General features: G+C 42.1%; 2 protein-coding genes across 2 annotated transcripts in view; both read left to right on the forward strand.

Moving 5' to 3' along the window:
- atg2a (autophagy related 2A) overlaps positions 1-11,498 on the forward strand; it is a 29,566-nt gene extending 18,068 nt beyond the window's left edge. Inside the window, exons 23-42 of the mRNA XM_085426909.1 lie at positions 56-136; positions 3,553-3,659; positions 3,759-3,851; positions 3,968-4,038; positions 4,870-4,946; positions 6,671-6,841; positions 6,942-7,068; positions 7,368-7,582; positions 7,688-7,917; positions 8,119-8,254; positions 8,375-8,602; positions 8,804-8,905; positions 9,166-9,250; positions 9,455-9,617; positions 9,845-9,914; positions 10,004-10,086; positions 10,193-10,314; positions 10,411-10,565; positions 10,683-10,841; positions 11,070-11,498. Coding sequence (XP_085283035.1) covers positions 56-136; positions 3,553-3,659; positions 3,759-3,851; positions 3,968-4,038; positions 4,870-4,946; positions 6,671-6,841; positions 6,942-7,068; positions 7,368-7,582; positions 7,688-7,917; positions 8,119-8,254; positions 8,375-8,602; positions 8,804-8,905; positions 9,166-9,250; positions 9,455-9,617; positions 9,845-9,914; positions 10,004-10,086; positions 10,193-10,314; positions 10,411-10,565; positions 10,683-10,841; positions 11,070-11,306 — 2,712 coding nt within the window. The 3' untranslated portion in view covers positions 11,307-11,498. The remainder of the gene's footprint in view (positions 1-55; positions 137-3,552; positions 3,660-3,758; positions 3,852-3,967; positions 4,039-4,869; positions 4,947-6,670; positions 6,842-6,941; positions 7,069-7,367; positions 7,583-7,687; positions 7,918-8,118; positions 8,255-8,374; positions 8,603-8,803; positions 8,906-9,165; positions 9,251-9,454; positions 9,618-9,844; positions 9,915-10,003; positions 10,087-10,192; positions 10,315-10,410; positions 10,566-10,682; positions 10,842-11,069) is intronic.
- Positions 11,499-14,471: 2,973 nt separating this feature from the next.
- trmt112 (tRNA methyltransferase activator subunit 11-2) lies at positions 14,472-17,702 on the forward strand. The gene is made up of 4 exons (XM_085426920.1): positions 14,472-14,655; positions 16,444-16,545; positions 17,078-17,170; positions 17,279-17,702. The coding sequence occupies exons 1-4, from the start codon at positions 14,581-14,583 to the stop codon at positions 17,378-17,380; spliced, it is 372 nt and encodes a 123-aa protein (XP_085283046.1). The 5' UTR covers positions 14,472-14,580; the 3' UTR covers positions 17,381-17,702.
- The last annotated feature ends 1,126 nt before the right edge of the window (positions 17,703-18,828 follow it).

Below are 18,828 nucleotides of genomic sequence, written 5' to 3' on the forward strand. Positions count from 1 at the left end.
GATGATGATTGTTATTGTTGTTGTTTTGGTTTTTTATTTCTTGTTCTCTTCACAGGAGTTCCTCGTTGCCTTTCGCCTTCAAGGTGCCACCATGCGACATTACATGACGCAGACTAACCACAGTTGGCACGAGCAGGTAAGAAGCTGAATGAATCGCGCTAAAGAGGCACAGCGGTGCAATGGTTTGTCTCCTAACAGCAAAAAGGTCCTCAGTCTGAATCCACCAGCTAGCTGATATGGAAGCCACTGAAAACAAAATAGCATTTTGCTGAATTTGAAATCTAGAGAGCTAGCTCACTGGTTAAGCAGGCGACCATATCCCATATCCATGCAGCAGCCTTTGCTGCGGCTCTTTATGTGTTGTTACCCCTCCCAGTCTCTTTCCTGTCTATCTTTTTCTGTCTAAATCAAACTAAAATGTTTAAAAAAAAACTTCTGAGGAAGTCAGAATTTTGACTTGCGGATGGCAAAAAATATATATTTTTCTGTGGGGGGAAACAAGCTTCTGTAGGCTTTTTGTGTGGAGTTTCCATGCTCTCTGCATGCCTTAATAAGTTCTCTCCAGGTCGTGCGGCTTCCTTTTGCAGTCCAAAGACATGCATGTGAGGCTAATTGGTGATTCTAAAATGGCAACAGGTGTGAAAATGAGCATGAATTTGTCTTCTTGTTCTCTGGGTTAGCCCTGCCATGGACTGGCGACCTGACCAGGGTCTACCTGCATCTCACCCCTTTGACAGCAGGACAGGCTCCAGCACTGCTGCAACCCTGAATCCTGAATTGGACATTTCGTTAAGAAAATGAATGGATGTTTTTGCTATTCAATTTTGAAGTATTTGGATTAGAAATTTCAGCTGTCATAGAGAAAAAATGTCAGATTTGCTGTTTTGCAATTCAGGAAATATCTTTTTCTTCCTACACTGCTGGTTTTTGGCATTCTACATTCTACAAAAAGAAATCTGTACAGATTTCTTTTTTCTTTTTTTTTGAACTGGTTAAAAAGGACTGAATAGAAACTAGACTAACACATTATTATTGTATTTATTTTTTTAGTGAGACATTTTTCCAAGTACTTGGAGTAAACACCTTCTCTCCTGCCCTCCCCTCTGGGACACTATCATAAAGAAATGACTGCTTTCAGTTCTAAAAACATTCCCTGCTCAGACTGCAAGTTTTTCTTTCTTGAGTAGAAATAATGCCAGCTAAATGTCAGTTTAGACTCTGCTATAGTCCCAGAGCTCCTTCCATCGTGAAAGAGTTTTATTCTTCTATCACTCTCCCTCTTTGCTTTTATTGGCTCTTACAACAACAGGACGCTTCTTTTGAATCAGAATCAGAATGGGTTTATTGCCAGATGTTGAGGTTTACAACATTAGGAAATTGCTGCGGTGCTTCAGTGCAGACAATAAGAATTAAAGTGCTATGTAGAAAGAAAGATATGTGCATGAGATATATACATGAGAATAAGAATTATGAGTGCTACGTAGAAAGATATATACATGAGTGCAGGTGGTGATCAGTGCCAAACATGAAATGATGCAGTGACACAGCGTAGGGTCATGTGTTAGTGGCGGGGACAATCATGTGGTTATTGTTCATGTGTCCAACAGCAGAGGGGAAGAAACTGTTCTTGTGGCGAGAGGTTCTGGTGCGAATGGACCGGAGCCTCCTGCCTGAGGGGAGCAGGTCAAACAGACTGTGTCCAGGGTGAGAAGGGTCAGCTGAGATCCGGGCTGCACGCCGCAGTGTCCTGGAGGTGTACAGGTCCTGCAGAGATGGGAGTCTGCAGCCAATCACCTTCTCAGCAGAGCGCACAACACGCTGCAGTCTCTGTTTGTCCCTGATAGTGGCTCCAGCGTACCACACGGTGATGGAGGAGGTGAGGATGGACTCGATGATTGCAGTGTAGAATTGCATCATCGTCCGTGTTGGCAGGTTGAATTTCTTCAGCTGCCTCAGGAAGTACATCCTCTGCTGGGCTTTCTTGATGACGGAGGTGATGGTGGGCTCCCACTTCAGGTCCTGGGTGATGGTGGTACCCAGGAAGCGGAATGAGTCCACAGAGGTGATGGGGGTGTCAGTCAGGATGATGGGGGGGAGTGGGGCTGTGTGCTTCCTGAAGTCCACAATAATCTCCACTGTCTTCTGGGCATTCAGCACCAGGTTGTTGTGGCTGCACCAAGACACCAGACGTTCAACCTCTCTCCTGTAGGCAGACTCGTCCCCGTCCGAGATGAGCCCAATGACGGTGGTGTCATCTGCGAACTTGATTAGCTTGACAGACTGGTGGGTGGAGGTGCAGCAGTTGGTGTACAGGGAGAAGAGCAGAGGAGAAAGAACACAGCCCTGAGGGGAGCCGGTGCTGATGGTCCGGGAGTCCGAGACATTCTTTCCCAGCCTCACGTGCTGCTTCCTGTCCGTCAGGAAGTCAGTGATCCACCGGCAGATGGGATCAGGCACATTCATCTGGGAAAGCTTGCCTCGGAGATGGTCTGGAAGGATGGTGTTGAAGGCAGAGCTGAAGTCCACAAACAGGATCCTGGCGTAGGTTCCTGGGGAGTCCAGATGCTGCAGGATGAAGTGTAGGGCCATGTTGATGGCGTCGTCTACAGACCTGTTGGCTCTATATGCAAACTGCAGGGGGTCCAGGAGGGGGGCCGTGAGGGTCTTGAGATGGGAGAGAACTAGGCGCTCAAATGACTTCATGACCACAGATGTCAGAGCCACGGGTCTGTAGTCATTTAGTCCAGTGATCCTAGGTTTCTTGGGGACAGGGATTATGGTAGAGGACTTGAAGCAGGCAGTGCTGTGTTGAGTTTCCACAGTTACTCTGGTTCTCCCAGCATCCAGCATTTCTCTAATCTGTGTGAAAATGGCTGAAAATAGCTACCAGGAAAACACAGGCTCTGTCTTACTCTAGTTTTGGAAGCACAATTAAGCCCTCATTTTCTTCATTTTCTGCACCATCAGTCTAAACACTGATGCTGTTATTATTTTATAGCCACTATCTTGTGCAGTTAACATATAATTCACGATTATACATTAAGAAAAAACGTTTAAATTGCTGCATCAGGGAGGTTGCAGGCGATTTAGAAAGTGCTGTAATCACTGATGTAGATGTGGTTTAGAGGAGATGTGTGGGGGAAAGAAAAAAAAAACTTGGACTTCACAGATTGATTATACAGGTCAGATTAATTGCACTGCAAATGTTTCTGTACAGGAAATGAATAAAAAATCCAGACAGCTGAAAACGGCTGCGAGTGTGCTGGCAGCTGCTATTAGTCTATTACCGGCTCTGCCAAAAACAACTTTTTGCTCCCAGAAATAATAAATAAGTATATGTTGTTACACCGTAGACAGGAAAAAAATATGATTTAAGATGGAAAATTACATAACTATAATGAGCTTTATCCTGCAGAACGTGTAAATGTGGTAATTAAACCGGTAGTTAAACCATTTGGACTGAAGAGAAAAATAAAAAGCGCACTCTACACAAAGAAGTCAAATAAAGTGGATAAAGTCTAAATTTACTTCATGACCTGCAAACTGTTCCAGCTGGTTGACTTCCTGGATGTCATCGACGATCCTATTCTGGGATACACCGCGCCGGCCGTCATCACTGTCCTCCACACGCACCTCGCTACCTGTGCTGTTGACTATAGGTATACACCCAAAAGAGAGGTTTTGTAAAATAATGTGGGCATGGATTTTGTTTTTGTTTTTTCTCGTTTTACACCCTTGTTTCATATCTTGTTTCTCAGACCCCTGTATCTGCCCCTGCGAGTGTTATTCACAGCGGAGTCCTTCTCTCTGTCCAGTAATATCATTGTTGACACTGCCACCTTCCACCTCAGGTACTCGACATAAAGATTGTCCATTAAAACGATAATCAAAAACGTCGCTGTCAGTTTTTGTCACAGTGTATGAATCGTTGGGAGACCTTTGTTCATTTTTGTTATGTTGCGGTCAGATTCATCCTGGATGATTCTGCTCTCTACCTCTCTGACAAATGTGAGACTGAAACAGTGGACTTGAGGAGAGGTAAGGTACTTCAGATGCCTTTTGGAACTGTGTAAAAACAGGGGTTTGGTTTGGGTTTCCTTTTTGGATTTTATCTGTTAGAGTTATTCAGGACTGTGTGCTGAGGAACTCCAGTGAAGCTTAGATGAGAAGTAGCATTTTCTTTTCTTATCTTGCATGCATTAAACTAATCAGTGTCTTGCGATATCAGAAACTAACAGGGGACCGAATCATTGGCCATGCTGTTCAGAATGACAGATGACTGAACAGTGAAAATGGTTATCCCAAGTTTGGCGGTCTAGTATTTTTAACATGAGGCCTGTGAGACTGATATTAGAGCTGTTTAAGAGTAATTTACCACCCTCTGAATGGTTTTGGCCTTTAAAGTGGTGGATCACAAAAGAGTATGTGTGAGCTCTGTATGATGTTAAAGGGAGGTAGTACCCTCAGCCAATCAGAAGAAAGTAATCTTGAAGGGTGGAAAAGGGGGTTAAAATGGTTTGTTTCTTTATTGAAGCTCAGTTTAACATAAAGATTAAGATTTTGAACTGTTAATTATGCTCCAGTAGGGTCCAAGAATAGAAAATAAAAATATGACTGGAACTGGGCCTAAAAGGTCATCTTTATGCTGAAAAGAACAGCTACATCCACTATAATATTGGGAAGCTGAATGGCCAATAGAAAGGTTACTTAATATGTACTTTTTCCAAAAACAGGCATTCTGAAAACTGGTTTGCCAGTTTAAGGGCCTGTCCCGCAGTTATTGTTAGTAAAATAAACAAAAAAATGTGTTGAAATGACTACAAAATAACCAGTTTCCTAATAAAACCACCGCGTGTTTGTGTCACACAGACTACGTGTGTGTCCTGGACATTGACCTGCTGGAGCTCGCCATCACCACATGGAAAGGCAGTGATACGGGAAAGCTGGTGAGTGCCCACCGTGTGTTTACTTACCTTTGTCTCCTTCACCCTCAGCAGCCGTGAACCACAGCAAGAAAAAAAAAGAGAAAAAGATTACTGCTGCCAGCAAAATATGTGAGCATAAATAAAACATCACAATTTAGCGCAATTATCTTCACAAACCACTAACAAGCACAGGCTACATGTTTATAAATATTTTGTTTGTTATAATGAAGTTTAAATACGATAAAAAGCTCCAGGTAGCAATTTAGGACTATAATCCATTTCAGCTGGGCAGGAAACCAAAACCAGCCACAGTAAACAGGGCCTCCCTCCTCACCGATGCAATTGTCCTATAACCAGGTCAGTGAGGACATATTCAGGGTATAATATGAAAAATGTCTGTTTAAAATCAATTAAAAAATGCTCTAAATGTCTATTCTCAGTCTTTATTTGGGTGTATTTGCTCTGTTTGCCCTTTTTTAATTATTGTTTTCCTTTTTATTAAGGTTTTAAAGTTTTTATGGGCTGTAATTAGACAAAAAAATGTTTAGATCCCCAGGCAATACAGACAAACAAACGAAAGAAAGAACAAGAAAAAAAAAGATGGATAAGAGTCATTACAAGTAAGTTAAATATTCAGATAAACAAGGCATCAACAAAGCATAATAATGCAGCTATAAAAAACAAACAACCTCATCAGCAGCGGCTGTGGCTCAGGAGGGTAGACCGGGTCGTCTACCAATCAGAAGGTCGGTAGCTTGATCTTCAGTTTTCTTTAGTCTCCATGAAGCATCCAGGAGTGTGTGTGAATGATCGGTTTACAAAAGCGTGTGTGTGTGTGTGTGTGTGTGTGTGAATGAGGCTGGTAGTAAGGAAGTGCATTGAGTGCTTAGTTAGAATAGAAAAGTTATATATACAAGTACCTGTCCATGTTCTTGATTATGCCAAGCTCAGGTTTTCTGTGCTGGAGAAATTGCATGCAGTATACATTTTTAAATAGATTTTTGACTAGAAGTTTTTAAGTTTGTAGAATATTTAAAGGCACAATGAAATTATATTGGGGAAGAAAACTCCCTTCAGTCTTAATTGAGAATTATTGACTCACTGAAGAACATATCGAACGGCAGAAAAAAAACCTAAATCCCTCTGATGTAAATAATAGAATTAGTAGATACATTTATAGGAAAACACCCAGAAAGTAAAATGAAGGATGGGGATATGGATGATGTATTTGAGAAAATGTGAAGTAGAAAATATGTCATGAAAAGGAATCTCTTTTATTTTCTTTCTTGTATTAATTTACTATAAATTTAAAATGAGATACACAAAAAAAGTAGATATGTACAACATTAATATCTGGTAATAAATTAGAAATAAACTATTTCTAATGCATACAAATATATGCATTTCTTATACCCCACCTATCCTTTTCCCCTTTATAGTATTTCTATAAACATGACTTTTAAAAGTTGTGATTTTTTTTCTCTTTTATGTATAGATTGAGGTTTCACAATGAAAAATTAAGTTAATACGTAAATAAAAAAATTATACATTTTAAGGATTAAAAGATGTTAGAGGTTAAGAGGATTTGATTTAATGAAGTTTCTGAATAAACTCTGCCCACAATAAAACTCTTTATTTCTGTACCATTACACATTTTGTTAACATTTTTGACAAAAGTTCTCTCATCTCTCTTATGATCTTCCCTCTTGTGTTCCCACTGCCATTGTCCTCTCTTTATTCTGCAGTCCCAGCCGCTCTTTGAGCTCCGTTGTTCCAACAATGTGGTCCATCTGCACACCTGTGCAGATTCCTGTGCTGCCCTTGTCAATCTGCTGCAGTACCTGGTCTCTCAGGGCGACCTGCACCCGCCGCCACGGCACACCTCGCCCACTGAAATCGCTGGACAGAAATTACCAGTAAGGCTGGTGAAATGTGGAGTGTATGATGTTTACTTTAAAGATGTGATAAAATGGTCCAACATACCAATGTTGTTGTGTTGTTATGTTGTGTTATTAGCTGTCAGAAAGTCCAGCGTCTATGCTGCCCTGTCCTCCCGCTGAAACCGCCGAGATCAACCAGTACGACCTGGCTGACGCCTTAATCGACACGGAGAAGAGCCACAGAGAAGAAAGTTTAGAACCAGGTACTGCAGAGTTGCTCTGTTTATAACCCCTGGGATCATCCTGACAGACTATAGTTAGGTAAAATTATCCTGTTCCCATGTGTGTAGACATGCTTCACTTTACACACAGGAGATAACTTAAAAACTTAATTCAGTTCCTTTTTTTTTTTTTTTTTAAATGATATTGTTTCAGTGTCTGAAAACCCCAAAAATTCTTTAGTGGGAACAGTGGCATTCTTTGTATAACAGGAGGTATTATGGTCTGTATAGAGTACCAGTTTGCTAAATATTTACATCTGATTCTGTCTGCTTTCATCCAGGTTCACCTTCAATGCCGAGAAGCTCCCCCGTCTCCGTCTACCTGTTCCCCGATGAAGCCTCAAAGCACGGCCCCTCTGTCCTTCAGGGGGAGCTTGACGGGCTGGTTGCCACAGCGACAGAGGCGCAGGCAGATATGATGTCAGAGGAAGGCTCCGAGGGCTCCACCGACAATGACGACTTCTGTATCCTGGAGGCTCCCGGCATGGGCATCCCTGTGAGGGTCCCCTCTTAGCTTTCACTTCCCTGTCACCTCTCATTCATGAACCCATTTCAGACTCTGCGCTCACTCACAAAATGTCTACATGTGTGTTTATTACAGCCCCGGGATGGGGAGCCCACGGTAACAGTGCTGTGCGAGGGGCCCATTAGAGTGAAGGACAGCCATTTTTCCCGGCCACGTGGCAGCTCAGACCTGCTCCGAGCCCCGAGTCGCTTCCCAGTGCCTCAGAGTAGGGTAGTTTTACGGGAGATCTCTGTGGTCTGGCACCTTTACGGGGGAAAGGACTTTGGAGGCAGGCCTATGTCTCTGCATGCTCAGAACGTCAACAGGTAACAATACACATGAATTCTTTCATGCACAGACACCCATGGTTATCATATAATTAATTATATAAATATTAAATAACTGAAACATTAGTATGGTGATTGGTCCAGTCCATACAAGGTTTTTGAAACTTTTGTGTACATAGTTTGTCAGATTTATAGTTTTTGTTTTTGTTCTCCTGTGTGTGTGGGTGCACCTCTCTGCAGAGGTCGTTCAGTGCCCGCTGGCGTCCGTGGGTCACCTTCTCGCTCCGCCCCCTCCTCTCGACCGCAGAACTCTTGGCGCTCGGCTGGAGGCGTCGGCCGTCAGCACAGCCTGCTGATGGAGATACAGCTCACCAAGGTACACTAATGCACTGATATCACTGGTTTGAAAATGTACGTTTTTTTAAATACATATTGGCATACAGACATATATCACTGTACCTCTGTCTCAACATGTGTCTCCTGTTTTGTCCTCCAGGTGTCGTTCCAGCATGAGTCCTACCCGGTGGCAGTAGCGGGGCAGGATGGGGAGGGGTCAGCAGCACCTGTGGTCGGGGTCGGTCCCGGTGGTGAGCAGCCGCTCTCCAGGCAGGTGTTCATCGTCCAGGAGCTGGAAGTTCGAGACCGACTGGCCTCCTCACAAATCAACAAATTCCTCTACCTCTACACTAGTGAGAGCATGCCCCGCCGAGCCCACTCCAACATGGTGAGACAGAGAGACGGAGGGTCTTTGATTAGAAACTGAGTTTTCTGTCGTGCACAGCATCTGACTTGGAGTCAAACCATCCTGATGTTGTAAATCTTTACTTACTTTGTGCACTTTCTATTTAGCTTAGCTTTAATGCAGTTAGGGACACGATGAACAGACTTTGAATGATAGTACTCATGTGGTGTGTCATTTTTGTAGTTGACTGTGAAGGCCCTGCAGGTGTGTCCTGAGTCTGGCCTCGGGGGGCCAGAGTGCTGTCTCCGGGTCAGCCTGCTGCCGCTGAGACTCAACATCGACCAGGTAACTTTTGGGACTGAATACTGAGAGCTGCTCTTGAACCTCGTCCATGAGGTGGTGGCACAAACAAAACAACTCTTACTGCAGAAATTATTTTGAGTACAGGTGTATTAAATCTGTTTGATCATCATAAATGAGCCGTTTCACACTCCACAGATGTTTCTTTGTAGCTCAAAATTCATTCAGTACCATTCATTCTGCTGTTTGTACTGCTCCCATAAAGTCTTCACGTCTTTTCTTATTTTTTTCTGTTTGTTGTGTAGGACGCACTGTTTTTCCTGAAAGACTTTTTTAGTAATCTAGCTTCCTCTGTTAATCCTTACCTGCCTGTGGATCCTGCAGCTGAAGGTGAGCTCTGCCAGGTCTTCTTTCTATCATTCATTTCTTTGATGTCAGATCTGCCGAGCTGATTTTTATGGAGTTGTAGCCTTTTTCTTGTTCATCGTTGTGGCACGATGAATTTTAATTAGCTACAGAGTACATTTAAATGATGACTGAGGTGAATTTTTAGCATGCTAGATTTGTGACCTGTTGTAATTTCTCTGTTTTCAGTGAAGGCAGATTTCTCCCAGAAGGGGTCTGAGGATCTAGAGATGGTTGCTGCTGCAGGTAGTCTTGGACCCGACCTCACAGCTTCTGTGGAAACTACCTACAGTGAGCAGAGTTCCTCTTCTGCCGGCTCCAGCGCCTCCTCTGACCAGCCAATCTACTTCCGGTATGTAGTGACTGAAAAGAGAGTGAGAAATCTAGAGAAACAGAATAAAAAAGAAAGAGCAGAGAATACTGTAAAGACGATGTAAGTTACTAGCTAGGAAACTCCTATGTTACAGATTCCAAAAAAGAAAAATCACCTCTAACAAATTAGCTTAAATAGAGTAACTCAAAGACTAAAAGTTTCAATGATTGATAAAGTTTCCCGCTTCTTGTCTCCACCCTTTTCAGGGAGTTTCGTTTCACATCTGAAGTGCCTATTTGGCTCGACTATCATGGCAAGCATGTCGTCATTGAACAAGTGAGTGGTCATTCAGAGATCCTGTCTACTAATTCAAACAAAAAGCTGAAGGGTTTAAATGATGCGTTTTCACACTTGTTGTTTCTCAGGGGACGTTTGCAGGGATTCTGATCGGTCTGGCCCAATTAAACTGCTCCGAGCTGAAACTGAAGAGGCTCTGCTGCAGACACGGGTAAAAACAAACGAACCAACAAGCAAACATTTCAGTTATTTTTCAGTAATTTGCCCTAAATTTGCTGTTAGTAGTTTGACTTTCTGAGACTTTCTGCATGTTCCAGTCTCCTCGGGGTCGACAAAGTGATTCAGTACGCCGTCACGGAGTGGCTGACGGACATCAGGAAGAATCAGCTGCCCGGCATCCTGGGAGGTGTCGGACCCATGCACTCAGTCGTCCAGCTGTGTAAGTTGCTTTTGTTTTCTGCAAACATTTTTACAGCTGCTTTCCATTATTGCTTGGATTGTGGTTCATACTTCCTCTCTCCTTCATCCTGTCCAGTCCACGGAGTGAGGGATTTGTTCTGGCTGCCTATAGAGCAGTACAGGAAGGATGGACGCATCATTCGAGGTCTCCAGAGGGGGGCAGCGTCCTTTGGTACCTCCACAGCATCTGCTGCTCTGGAGCTTAGCAACAGGCTGGTGCAGGCTATCCAGGTACTCTGAGTGCAGATCATGACTCTTAGTTACAAAGACGTTAAAAGCCTGAAGGTAAAGCACACACATTCCTAATATGCCAATAACTCTTCTGGTGTCTGTGTACCTCTGTGACAGGCTACAGCAGAGACCGTGTACGACATCTTGTCTCCAACACCTCCTCTGAATCGCTACGCCATCACCGAGGGCCGGGCCATCTCTAGTCGACCTCGAAGAGTCGCCCAGCCTGCAGACCTTAGGGAAGGAGTGGCCAAGGCCTACGACACCGTCAGAGAGGTACGTGCCCAAATAGACGCTCTTAAAATGTAGAAAGAGTTCGTGGGTTAGAGGCCAGGGTTAACCAGGGCTGAGGATGAAAAGAAAATATCTGCAGCTACATCTATGTTGGTAGAAGAGGTTAACTATATGTTAAAAGGCCTTGTAGAAACTTCCACATGCAAGAATGCAAAGGGGGTTGAAACCCTAAATTTTTAGACTAAACTGTCTGCTCTCTTTGCTCTCCAGGGAGTGATTGACACGGCCCAACAGTTGTGCGATGTAGCATCCCGCGGCCACGAACAGAAAGGTCTCCCCGGAGCCGTGGGCGGCGTCCTGCGGCAGATCCCGCCCACTGTAGTCCGACCTTTAATAGTGGCCTCTGAAGCCACCTCCAATCTGCTGGGTGGCATGAGAAACCAGATCAAACCGGACGCCCGGAAAGAAGATTTCCTCAAGTGGCGCACAGAGGACGGCCAAGAATGAGGACAGCTTTTTGTGTCTGTGTGTGAGGGGAAGTGTGTGTGCGTACGTGTATACGAGAGTATGAGATTATGATCTGGGAAAGTCTATTCTGTGGGAATCCATGGGTTGTGTGAGTAGCTGCATGTGTGTTGTGTCTAAAAAGAGTCAGCGTGTGCTCCAATGCAAAAAAGAGAAAAGGAAAGAAGAAGAAATTTTAAAAAAAATGACTAACTACTGCTGCAGTTCCTGACGCACAGTGTTTAATGTTGCTCCCACATACATAGACGTGCAAGACTTCATTTTTCTGTTCGGCATTCGCTCGTTTTCCCGCTCTCTGTAACACACTAGTGTTTTTCTTCTTAACGTCAGTGCAAACATATCGCCGTCACTTTCTGCCGGCTTCATTTTCAGTGTGACCCGGGCAGAGGGGGCAGGTAAGATTATCACGCTCTGTGTTTCTTCACTCATTTGTGTGCTCTGAACTGTGATGCTTGAAGCTGTTTGTAATTTGAAGCAGCGATTTCAAGCACGAGTTGCACGGAGCGCTGAGAAGGGATGTTTATAACTGAGAGCAGTTTCACTTTAATGAGCTTTCTGCAGATGAGTGGGGGGTACCTGTCTTTGGAGGGGGGTTGCCATGTGTTAGTTTTGCTCTCTTTGTGCTCATAATGGAAACTGAAAATATTTTGATCAAGTGTCCTTTGCTTAACACCCTTGCAGATGGTACAAAGCTGTGTGATTGGTTTAGCTGTGACTCCCACTATGCACCCGCTACCCTCAGTGCTGTTATTCGTGCCATAAACCTTACAGTGTCCTTTTTAACTAGTTTGTGTTGCCTTCCTCGGATCTGTACCTCATCCCCTACTCAAAGCTCAGCACATACAGTGGCATACCTGACTGAACAGAAACAACGGGTCACATGAAGTCTCTAAATTTTGTAGCATATTGGATTCTGCTCGAGCTTCACGAAGATGAACGTTTTTCCAAGCTGACGTCACTGCAGCTCTCCTGTTAAATGTCAGATCCTTGGATCTCAATTAGCCCACTATGTCCTCAGAAGTCCTCTGCCCACATCTTTAGTTGCCTTTCTGCATTGATTTTGTAATTGTCTCTTCTTCTTAGTTTTTTTTTAATATTATTATTATTATTTTGTTAAAGCATAAGTATTGTCATATTTGTTTTCAGAGTAAGAGTAAGGAGGTATGTGAATCTGGTGAAAATGGAGGATAGAAAAATTAGGGTTAAAAATGTTTTACATTTTCTTTTTTTGTTTGTTTTTAATCAGTGTGAGGGACGCGTGTCCCTGTCTCTGTGTGTGTGAATGTGTGAGGATGAGAAAATGTGTTTGCGCGCATGATGCACGTCTGTGAAGGTGACAGGTTGATGCTTGTTACACCTCTTGCGTGTAATTACTATTTACTATATCATAAACTGTATGAATGATCTGTATAATACAAAGATGAGGATTATACAAAATTAATAGAAAAATTAAAAAAATTTGAGTATAAAAACCGAACAGCTGTCTGCCTTTATTTATTGTATTTTTAATTATTATGATTCTTATTATTGTTATTATTATTTATTTATTGTATCTATTGGTAATTTAAGCAGTGTTGTTGCTGTACAGTTTGTATACTGTGGCATTTCAGGAACTTACTTGTAATTACTTGCATCCAAAATGATGGCCGGTATTGTATCTTCACTTGTTTAAAAAAGTTAAGACTGAAAGTAACTCAATCGTGAGCTGGTGCAGTAATAAAACCTGTAAGTATGTACTGGTGCATCAATAATTATATTGCACATCCTGAGTATTGATAATATTTTTATAAAATATACTGAGAATAGTGTATTTACATATATTTATTTACTTTTTTAACTTTTTAATCTCTTTTATTACTTCTTTCTCTGATAATTGTTGTGCATGTTGCGTGAGGTAACGGCTATTACAAAAAAAAATCACACTTTTTAATTTTTACACTAAATACATAATAATGGGTGATTCTATATTTGGAGGAAAATTTAGACTTCAGAAATTACAAAAGAACAAAAGACAGAGAAACTTTGTAATTTTCTACTATGTGTTTAAGAAAAACACACAAACGGTTTGAAACTTTGTGGAAGTGGAAGTAGACCAAAGGTCACCATGTGTAGACCTTCTACCCATGGTGTTCATGTCTCTTCCTCTTGGTCATCTCTCTGCTTTGTCTCCTCCTGTCCCGGGCTAAATGGGTGTTACCGAAATCTACAAAATAAAGGATATATAAATTTCGCTGCCAAAAACGGATTTTCCAGAAACTTGCAGTGCAAAATTACTGTTATGTACGGAAGCGTAGAGCTGCCATCCAGGCAAAAGAAAAATACAAGTGTATCACGTTATAACGTGAAAGGTTTATTGTTCTAACAAGATACTTTTCCTGTTTGTACAATATACTTTTCACGTTTGAACAACATAATATCACGTTATTACAATATACATAATCATCACGTTCGTACAATATAATATTTATATTGTACGAACGTGATAATTGATTCCTTCCTTATATGAATGGTCATTCTTTTTTGTTTGTTTGTTCTAGTGACAGATTATTTGTGTTTGTTTTTAGCAAATACATCTGCAGTGTTTGAATTGTACACCAAAAGCTACTGGCAGTTCAGTTCAAAACTTAATAGGAACATTTTTTCATACAGCCTTATCATCTCATCTAATCGACTGCGAGAAAGGAAAAAAAACATATTTATCAACGTGTCAGAGCACTCCTTACATTGTGGTACATCTTATCTCCTATTATATTGTACGAACATAATCATCACGTTCGTACAATATAATATTTATATTGTACGAACGTGATGATTATGTATATTGTAATAACGTGATATTATGTTGTTCAAACGTGAAAAGTATATTGTACAAACAGGAAAAGTATCTTGTTAGAACAATAAACCTTTCACGTTATAACGTGATACACTTGTATTTTTCTTTTGCCTGGGTGGCAGCTCTACGCTTCCGTAGTGTTCAGAAGCTACTTTATGTATTACATATTTTGGAAACATTTTTGTGCAATTTATACGACAAATATTTGTTTTAGTATTTTTGTGGTACGGAAAATGTGCCTTTATAAAAAAATTTACCCCTAATAATAAATTAAAAGACACTAGGAATCAACGGAAGCTTTGGGAATCTTTTATGCGACGTACCGCCGTCACTTCCGGTGCACATGTAAACTCCGCAGCGTGGTTTACGTGTAGCTGTCAGAGTGTTTGCAGTTTTCTGGCTTTTTAGCGCCTGTTTGTAAACATGAAGCTCCTCACGCACAACATGTTGACGTCTCACGTGAAAGGGGTCACCAAGGGATACCCACTGCTCATCAAGGTAACCGCGAACACCTGGACAGAAGCTAATTCTAAAACACCAGAGCTCACCGAGCTTATCGCGACACACGTTTCTGCTAACGCCGAATTCTAGTGTTTAGGGTTGATTTATGCAGCAGCAGTTAACAGTTCGCTTTTTACTGTAAGGCTAAGACCTGAAGGATTAGAGAGAAACCCAAACAATCAGCTGTTTCCCTCTGAGCTGCATTTGGCAACAGTGGGAAGGAAGAACTCCCTTTTAGTTGGGAGATCCAGGCTCAGGGAAGAGAAGCCATCTGTTGTTTCTCTGCGGTTTTTATGGCTCATATCTTTGCTATTTTGGTAAATAGGCTCTAATCAACATAATTTATGAAGGGGACATATATAAAATAAAGAAATGTCTTATTAAAAAAAGACATTTTTAATGTCAGACTCAGGGAGCGCTTTTACCTCGATAAGAATATGGAAAAGTAACTTGATAGGCTTGCTAAGGCTTGATATTGTTATAAGTCAAAAATTAAGAACAGTTTAATTACCAACACGAATCCAGGAAGAGTTAGCAGGGTCAGGAGTAAGAGGAGAGTAATAAAGGGAGAGTACAGAGAGACGAGGACAAAACCCACACTATCAGAGAGAGAAAACAAAACTTAATGGCATCAATTAGTGGGATAAAATGTGTGTAGAGTGGAAATAATCTGAGCCTATTGCAGCATAACCTGATCCAGCTCCAGCTATAATCTTCATGATGATGAGAGGTTTGAAGCCCTAATCGTAAAGGTAGTCAGTATAGTGCTGAAGGCTCTGCCGTTTTTTCTTCTGCAAACTCCAGGAACCGGAAGTCAGCCTGCGCTCTGAGAGCCAGGTGCTGGCATGGGATGAAATGGCACTATAAGATCACTACTGGGTCTTCTACAGTCAGAAGTATTGGCACGAAATGAAGTCTGTTATTTAAGTTTTTATAGTTGATACTGCAGCTTCATCACCACACATCCAGACTCAATGAGTTTCTTTTGCAGAGCCTTCGTACTTTTACATCAGCTGATCTGAGATCAGTTACAGGTACATACATACACAAATTTTATTTTGTTCACACGAGTTTACACTTAATTGGCGTTAAGCCTTTGTAAGCCTACGCAGGTTTCATGTTTTATCTTTATATATAAAATGAAATGTGCTGTACAAATAAAATTGCCATTACACGCTGTAACAGTTGCTGAATCACTGAAATGCACTTTACACTGAGCATTTTATCACGTTGTCTGATTTCTGCTTATGTGAATCGTGTGTGACTGTATCTACATTTTTATGCAGCAGATGGCAGGGCAGCACTCCTAATGTCACTAACCTCTGCTTCAGTGACAATAAAGCTTAATTCCAATTTTATTCTTGTGAAATCCAGTGTAAGATTTTAAGTAGTAACGATTAATTAAAAATATTCTTTTCCTGGTACACACGACAGAGTGGTTGATAGTTACTGCTGCTGTTTCCCCCATAAACATCTTTTATTTTTATTTATTTCTTTTCATATACAGTTAAATGTAAAAAAGCACAACAGAAATTTGGATATTATCTCAGGGGAATGTTGAAGATGGTCACATTGTACATCAGCTGTGTAACATTTCATTGAAAACAAGTATATAATTGCGGCAAACATTAAAATGTTTCTCATCTATAATTATTAATGGGTTGCATTTAAACCCAAACCAAATATGCACATCTGGTCTTGTGTGACATCACGCGTGCGTGTTTTGAATGAGTGTTAATAAAATGTTACTGAACATTTTAAACTCGTGCGTTCTCTGTTGTGCAGGCCACTGAGGTGAAGGTGAACGAGGTGGAGTTTAACCCTCAGTTTGTCAGCCGGATGATCCCCAAACTGGAGTGGGGCGCTCTGGTCCAGGCAGCGGAGGAGGTGAGTCAGACATCAACGACTTTCATTGTTGATGCTAAACTGGCTGTAGTGGGGTGCGAGTGTGAACGAATGAATGTTTAATGGACTGGTTACCTGTTCAGGTTGTGTCCTGCCCCTCACTCTGTTTGTTGGGATGGGCTCCAGTGAACCTGAGCTGGATGAGTGGTTAAGAAAATGATTCAAAGTGGCATAAAAAGAAAAGGAGAACTAATATTCAGTGAGCACCCTTTGCCTTAAAAGTAGCATCAGTGCTCGGCACGCTTGCTTCTTAAGATGAATAATAAGGGAGGTTGTTTTGAGTGTGTGTGGATTTCTTCTCCCTCTTCATGTGACCACAGGCTGAATAAGGTTATTTTTTATGACTCTGGCTTTTATGTATGAGGTTGTTGTCAACCTGGCGATACTGCATCAATCTAATTGATCCATAAAGCGTCACAGGACTTTGTGTTTATAAAAAATGCTCCACAGTAAACTTTCACTGGGGTGCATGTTGTAACGTAAACACCCGATGCAATCCTTTTTCTCTCTGCAGCTGGGTCATCGGCAGGACCTGCCAGGCGAGCTGGTGCAGGACTACGAGAAAAACGAAGACTTCCTGAAGAAAGTGCACCGAGTGCTGTTAGAGGTAAATGGCTCCAAGATGCCAATTTAAAATTTTTAAGAGCGCGATAATGTGTGCGGAATTTGCACTATGGTGCCACCTAGTGGTGACTTCTTGTCTGTTGCGTTGTAGGTGGAGGTGATAGAGGGCTGTCTGCAGTGCCCTGAATCAGGACGGGAGTTCCCGATCTCCAAAGGAATCCCCAACATGCTGCTGAATGAAGACGAGGTGTAGATGGCACCGCGGCGGTTCCCATTCACCTTCTCACCCCTAAACTGTGTTTCTGACTCTGGACTGCGTGCATTCAGAGACAGGCTGGACTCTGGCCAGAGTTGGAAAACGGGCCTCTGGTTTGGTTGTAGTTGTGGCATCTGAACAGCCGATTCCGCCAGTGGAGAAGATTTGACGATTAACAGATGGAAACGTTCCCTGAGAGTAACCCCCAGTGCTTTTATTTGTATTTATTTTTGTAACTGTTTTGACTCCTTTCTTGTTTTTACTTGTCTTTTCTTTTTTCTTTTCCTTTTTCAATAAAACTGTCCAGATTTTCATGACAGCCAGAGTCATTAGTGGGAAATATGGATTCAGTTATATGCTAAAATATAACCCTGAGAGGCTGGCTCTGAACCCCATCCTGCCTTCTGCTAAGGGCCAGATGACGTGGCAGTGGCTTGTCTATATTTGGCTTTGAGGAAAAAGAGGCAGAAATGGCAGGCAGGCAGGCTGGAGGTTGTTTTTGAGGAAGTCTTTCTATTTTTTTTTTTGTCCTTGAAGCCACATATTACAGCTCTCATGCACGCACGCACACACACAGAGTCAGACACAGACAGAGAAAACACCCCACCTGGGCATGCTCCTCTGATCTGAGATGGTCCGTGATATGTCTGATCTTTGTAAGATCGCTGACAGGAGGATTTGAGCGCCGTGTTGACTAATTGGGCGTCTTTCATCGTCTTCTTTCTGATGTGAAGCGGCAAGCAGTCAAGTTAGAGCAGGAGCCTGTTTGTTCGAAGGCGCTGTTATCATTTTTAGAAACACTGCCAGGACAGACGACGAAGGGGGAGGTTGCCCTGACCAGAAGCCTAAAGGCAGCCTGAGTCTCTCCTACCTTTCCCTTCTACTTACAGCAATTACAGGCCTCCACCCGCAACTATAATAACGGTATAATGGGATGGCAGCAGAGCAGCAATAAAAGCCACCCCTGACAGATTAATAGTCCTCTCTGAGTTAGGAGCTGTAATTAACAATAAGACCGAAGAGGAACAGAGAGAAATGTAAGGCGCTAGATTGAAAGCTTAAAGAGATAAAGATTTTTTTTAAAGCGGGGGATCGACTGCCTTTGGAGTGATTTAATAAAATTCGGAGTAAGCCTCTAAAGTCTGCATGAACAAGTCAAAGCCTGAAATCACACCTAGCCTAAAGCTGCATTTTGAAATCAGCATTTTCATGTTGCATAAATATTTAAAAGAGGTTTCACATTTTGGGAAATGGGCCTTTTAGCAGAAATCGATACCACTCTCATCTGGCTCTACTGGCAGGTGACAAATGGCCATCAACAGGAGCGCTGAAACTCTTAAATTTACAGTTTTTATTGTTGGATTAGTGATTGTCGGGATCTGTGGGTTTCTAGAGACGTAGCTTGAGAGTACTGAAGTGGTTGATCACCGCTTTTCTAATCTAAA

Source organism: Rhamphochromis longiceps, linkage group LG2 (genome assembly GCF_057381845.1).
Source record: "Rhamphochromis longiceps isolate RC_006_pf linkage group LG2, R_longiceps_female_GT1.1, whole genome shotgun sequence".
NCBI lineage: Eukaryota > Metazoa > Chordata > Actinopteri > Cichliformes > Cichlidae > Rhamphochromis > Rhamphochromis longiceps.

Bases quoted from the DNA above. Each gene is read 5' to 3' on its own strand.
- trmt112 (XM_085426920.1), top strand. From the start codon at position 14,581: ATGAAGCTCCTCACGCACAACATGTTGACGTCTCACGTGAAAGGGGTC. The intron at 14,656-16,443 runs GTAACCGCGAAC...TCTGTTGTGCAG, and splicing joins GATACCCACTGCTCATCAAG to GCCACTGAGGTGAAGGTGAA. The intron at 17,171-17,278 runs GTAAATGGCTCC...GTTGCGTTGTAG, and splicing joins TGCACCGAGTGCTGTTAGAG to GTGGAGGTGATAGAGGGCTG.